Source organism: Olea europaea, chromosome 10, assembly GCF_002742605.1.
Source record: "Olea europaea var. sylvestris chromosome 10, O_europaea_v1, whole genome shotgun sequence".
NCBI classification, from domain to species: domain Eukaryota; kingdom Viridiplantae; phylum Streptophyta; class Magnoliopsida; order Lamiales; family Oleaceae; genus Olea; species Olea europaea.
The window spans coordinates 29,849,377-29,855,483 of record NC_036246.1 but is presented as its reverse complement, the minus strand read 5'-3'; the positions used below and the strand labels follow the sequence as shown (position 1 = coordinate 29,855,483).

At 28.2% G+C, this 6,107-nt stretch overlaps 1 protein-coding gene across 1 annotated transcript; it reads right to left on the bottom strand.

Annotated features, from left to right (window-relative positions):
* Positions 1-3,123: 3,123 nt before the first annotated feature.
* Positions 3,124-5,902, bottom strand: LOC111401789 (UDP-arabinopyranose mutase 1). The gene is made up of 4 exons (XM_023029695.1): positions 5,478-5,902; positions 4,211-4,461; positions 3,952-4,120; positions 3,124-3,658 (listed from the first exon to the last, which is right to left on the bottom strand). Exons 1-4 carry the CDS (start codon positions 5,796-5,798, stop codon positions 3,353-3,355), a joined length of 1,047 nt encoding a protein of 348 aa, XP_022885463.1. The 5' UTR covers positions 5,799-5,902; the 3' UTR covers positions 3,124-3,352.
* Positions 5,903-6,107: the final 205 nt, after the last annotated feature.

Below are 6,107 nucleotides of genomic sequence, written 5' to 3'. Positions count from 1 at the left end.
TAAAAAAAAATTATTTTATATCATAAAACGAAAAAAAATTAAAAAGAATTCTCAATCAGAAAAAATTTATTTATAATATGAAGGAAAAAGAAATTTTAAAACAATTTTAGAAATATATATATATATAATAAATTAAACAAAAGAAAGATACAAAAATCAAATAAATAATATTTAGTTGAAATTAAAAAAAAATAAGTTTTATCGACGAAAGAATTAAAAAAATTATTAGTAATATAAATAAAACAAAAAAAAGAAAAAAAAAATATAAATAATGGAAGCAAACGGAAATGGAGAGGGATCTCTCCGTATTATGGAGAGGAGCTCACCAAATTTTTTTTTTATTTTTTTTAAATTTGTTTACATTTTTTTCGATTTAAATTTTTTTTAATTCTTTTATTTTTATGAAAAAAGTTAATAATTTTAATTTTAATTAATTAAATAATAATTATATATTCTCCATTTAATTTTCATAACTTTCTTCTATTTAAAATTTTTATTAAAATTTTAAAAAATTATTTTAAAAAAATCTTTTTCTTTATAAAAATTTTTTGTTCAATTTTAACTAAAAAAACTTTACAATGATTTTTTTTTTTTTTTGGCCTTTTTAACGTCAGAATAAAGTAGTATAACGTTTAAAAAAAAGAACAAAATGGCAAACAATAATCGAGCACGACTCTATAGAGAACAATGCCACAACAAGTAATAATATTTATATATTCTTCTTTTTATTTTCTTAATTATTTACTTTTTCCCCTAATTTTGCTTGAAACTGTTTGCTTCTTTCTTAAGTAAGTTGGAAGCAAAGATTAGATAATATTTAAGTGGAGGCAAGATATTTAACTAATAAAAATTAAATGATTTAACTAATTAAAGAACAAAAAAGAATTACAGACAAGAATTAAAAAGAAAGTTTTTATAAAGTTTTTTAATTAAATTGGAATAATTAAAATTAAAAATAAATATTATTTAATTAGAATTGAAAAAATTACATTTTATCATAATAAAAAAAGAATTTTAAATTGAACAAAAATTATTTATAATATAAAGAAAAAAGAAATTTCAAAAAATATTTCAAAAAATATATAATAAAAACAAAACAATGTAAACAAAAGAAAGTTACGAAAATTAAATAACAAATATATATAAAAATTATTTAATTAAAATTGAAAAAATAATGTTTTATCATAAGAAAAAGAATTAAAAAGAATTTTAATTAAAAAAGTATTTATTTGATGAGCTAAACAAACTACAAAAAATAAAAATGAAATGAGTCTCTATATTAATACAGAGAGATTCTCTTCATGCTATGGAGAGACACAATGGAGAGATTTCTCTTCATAACACTAAGAGTGTTATCCAAAACTCTTCGTGATACGGAGAAAAACTCTCCAATTTTTTTTAATTTGTTTTGTTTATCATATAATTTTTTTTTCGTTTTAAATTTCTTTTTAATTCTTTTCTCTTTATGATAAAACTTAATTTTTTCAATTTTAAGTAAATAATATTTATATATTCTTTATTTAATTTTCGTAACTTTCTTTTGTTTAATTTTTTTTTGTTCTTATTTTATTTTTTTAAAGTTTTTTTTAAAATATATTTTTCTTTGTAAAATATTTTTTGTTCAATTTTAATTAAAAAAATTTATAATAACTTTTTTGTTATTTTTGTCTGCAATTCCTTTTTAAGTCAAAATAAAGTAGTATAATGCTTAAAAAAAGAGGAAAAAATGGTAAACAGTGCAAAACCAGTTTGGGATTTGAAAAAAATTATCTATAATATGAAGAAAAAGAAATTTTTAAACAATTTAAAGAAAATATATAATAAAAACAAAACAAATTAAACAAAAGAAAGTTACGAAAATTTATAAAGAATATATAAATATTATTTAAATAAAATTGAAAAAATTAAGTTTTATCATAAAGAGAAAAGAACTAAAAAAATTTTAAATTGAATATTTTCGTTGTATATAAATTTTGGAGGATTAAATTCAAATATATGAAATTGGGGCAATTAAATAAAAATCTCAACCTCATTTAAGTGACAAAATGTTATACTGTGACTCAACTTGTGTTTGACGTCATTATTTTTATTTCTCTATTTTATTTTCAATCGCAAAATCGTCCATAAAATAATATTACACGTAAATAAAAACCGTTCATTAAATCGGTTGGATATTGAACAATAAAAAAAGATTCGATTAATTACACAATTTAATTATATTGAATATAGTTATCATCAAATACATCTTTTATATGTAAAATAACCACCCAAACTAAAATAATATTTGATATATAAATTATGAACTCCAATAATTTGGATTTTAAATCCATGCATCAAGGAACATTTATTATATCTCCAGAAAATATATTTCAATTATAGCAATGCAAAATTGAGGCTAACCAATTTTCCATCTTGATTATTTTAACATCTGAAAAAAAAATTTATATATAAAAGAAATTCGATCATTTTTCAAAATTTTTTTCTTATTGTTACTTTTTTCTCTCGATCAATTATTTTTTTAAATAATTTAATAAAAATTTTGACATCATTTAGAAAATTTCCTAATAAATTTTTAATTTTTTTTTAATACCAAAAGTGTGTCGTATATGAATATTACATTTCCATTTATCATTTTAAACAATTAATCAAATTTGTAAATTTATTAAGAGAAATGAATAAATATTTTGATACTTTAATATTACCTAAAAAATGACATAGTCCGTGCATTGCACGGGTGGAAAACTAATATACATAAAAATGGACAAAATAAGATCCTATAACGTGGTATGTAACGTACACTGTTCAATACAATCGAGTTTAATGCATCAAACATGCACCAACGCGCTTTAGGATATATTTAAGCAGTTTCCATTGTGGAGACCGAGATTACGCAACCATAAAGGAAATGGTGTAGACCAATTTGCAACCCAAAAATAGATTGGGGACTAATCATGCAATTTCCCTTAAAGATAACTTGCGCATGCATGACAGCAATCAAGCCATTTGCCTATACTACTCACTTGGCCTTGTTCAAAAACAAACCAGAACCAAAATCATAAAATGAACAAACAGGAAATGCTAAACACATAAAGTTGAACACTTATCTTCTAAAAGCCTGTTATCAATAATTAATACTTAATGAAATACAAGTAATAGACGCAAACAAGATTGTCGTACTGATCTCCGATGCAAACAAGAATACGGTCCTCAAAAAATCTCTGCGCAAAAAAAAAAAAAAAAAAATGTCCAAGCTTTTAGAAGCTAAAAAGCTTGGACGAGGGTTCCGATACTATCTATTAAATTAGAATCTTAACTATTAGTAAAAATTCTACTTGGTGGAACCACTGGCTAATCAGGTGGATGGGTTAAGCTCGTCCCAAGCTTCAATCCAAGTCACCATTGCATCTGCAAGCTTCTTGAAGTAATCATCCACCTTCCCAAGCTTCGCCTTGACTTGTTTGGCAAGTTCAAGATAACATGTTTGAACGGTGGTGCTGCCTTTTGAAAGGGTTACGGACTGGAAAAAGGGTATTAGCTCCTCTTGCCAGTAGATACCCTTGTATTCTTTCTTAAGATTCACGAACGGATTGCTAGCTTTGCTGTGCCAGATGTAAGGAAGGCCCGTCTTGATTCCTAATCCCAAGTGGTCACAGATCACCTAGGCAACGGGAAAGACAAAAAGTAGAGAATTGTTAAGAAACAAGATAAGCCAAAACAAATAGGACATCTTAGGTACGGGTACCTATAAACTCGAGATATGAAATTGTGTTCAAGCTCATGCATAGCATAATAAAGCAAACTGATGAGAAAATGTTAGTAACCAGTTCAAAATCATGGATCCCAATAAAGAGCGAAGCATGAAGAAAACGTGTGCAGCTTCTACATGAATTTGTACACAAGAATTTGTGCCATTTGAATGTAAGAACACGGCATCTTTGTAAATAAAAATACCTTGGTGCACCAGCCAGCCCACATGTCATCGTAGCGTCCAATTGGCTGGCCATCACCCATGAGTCCAAAGTACATAGCCGGGCCAATCAATTCACGGTTGAAACCCAGATTCATGCCACACATTGGGAACAGGGTTCCTTTTGGTATCGTCATTACTGCGTCCACATACCTGAATAGGAAAACATATAATATTAGTATCTAATAGTCTCCAAGGATCTACGTGAACCAATGACTAGCAAAACGGATTTCAATTTCACACCTAGTGTTCCTTTCACGAGGCTTCACAAGCTGTGTTGGTGCATCATAATCAGGGATGTTAAGCCAAAGTCCATGTGACACTGCAGTTGGTACACCTTCACGAAGACTGAATGGGTATCCACGGACAAAATCTGCACCATCTCGGTAGGGATCATAAAGAGTGTTGAAGAAGGACGGTGTTGATGGGCTTAAAAGGTTCTTGATGTGCTGCTCAAGTGCATTAATTTCCTTGCCGGTTGGATCTTTAGCAACCTGTGTATCAATAAATGCATAAATGAAAAATTCAAAACATCTCTGGCCCCCCATCTTAAAACTCGGTAGGTAGAACATAAAGCACCAGAATGGTAAAAATACTTATTGTGTGTGAATGTGTTTTTTTTTTTTTTTTTTTTTTCTTTTTTGGAAGGTGGGGTGGGGTTGGCTATTTAATCTTAAGAGACTTATTTTTTTGGGATGCCAAAATTCAAGAAAATCAATCTTAATCGTGCATTTTAAAGATCGAAACAACCACATCCTAGCAGCTGAGCATCAAAAGAAGAACACAATTCTCAGAATGCAAAACATCGCCGGTCCCCCATCTTAAAACTAGGTAGGTAGAACATAAAGCACTGAAGGATACAAGTAATTCGAGGTGGGGGGATCTCATAAAAAATTTTCTATCATAGATCCATTATGCATATATAAACCTATTTTCACGTGCTACGAAAATTTAATCTTTATCATGCATGTCAAGATCAAAACAACCAAGGCGGTGAGCATAAAAAATTCACATAATTCGCTCCACCTTTAGCAGAATTGACCCATATTAGAGCTACTGCATAATGATTCATCATTTTACGGATCAAAATCTAATCTTTTAACCCAACGTTCAAAAAAAATAAAAATAAATAAATAAATAAAATAATAATAATAAAATAACCACGGCGGAGCATTAAAAATTCACATAATTTCATATTCCATTAGCTGAATTGAGCCATATCTGGAGCTAATGCTTAATGATTCATTGACTTTAGCCAAAGATCAAAATCTAATCTTTCAACTAATACTTAAAAAACTGAAGATTATGATAAAAGAACAGACCCATCGTTGCAAAACCAAAATCATTCAAAAAATATCATATCAATCCACACCATATAGATCAAAATCCAATCTTCTACACACACAAAACAAAATCCAGTGTTAGATACTTAAATTAAACAGATCAAGACCCAATCTTAAGACCCAAAAAAACAAATCTAAAAATGTAAAAACTGGGTTTTGGATCTTACAAAGCAATCATCATCAATGGTGAAGATATACTTCTTCTTCGACACCATGTAGCCAAAGCATCGGCATGCTGAATCCTTAAACGAAATACACGAAGCCTTAGGACCCAGAATCTTGTTTATATCATTTCGATTGTAAAGTTCATAATCAAAACCCTCTGGGACATTAATTTTTTTTGATGGATCTCCATCTTGAACAATGATCAAATGGTATGGCTGGAAAAAGGGTCTCCACATTTCGAGGAAATCCAAGTTTCTGATGGTCGGAATCACTATATCCAGCTCATCTTTCAGCAATGGTGTCGAAGGCTCAATTGCTGCCATTGCTTGGATTTCAACAACAACGAGAATGAGAAGGGGAATTGAGATCTGAGTGTGTTAGGGCAGAGGTATGAAAGAGGAGATTTTATAACTGAAGAGGGGTTTTCACTGGGACGGCACGTGATAGAATAGTTGGATGAAGAATTCAAACGTTTCAATTGAAAATAATAATAATAATAATAATAATAATAAATGAAATAAAATTGAGTTGATTTTTGATGTAGCAGCCTAATTAGTTAGGCATTTTGACTAATGCTTGATTGGTTTGAATTAAAATATGATTTTAGTTTAAGTCAAAATCAAACAATCAAT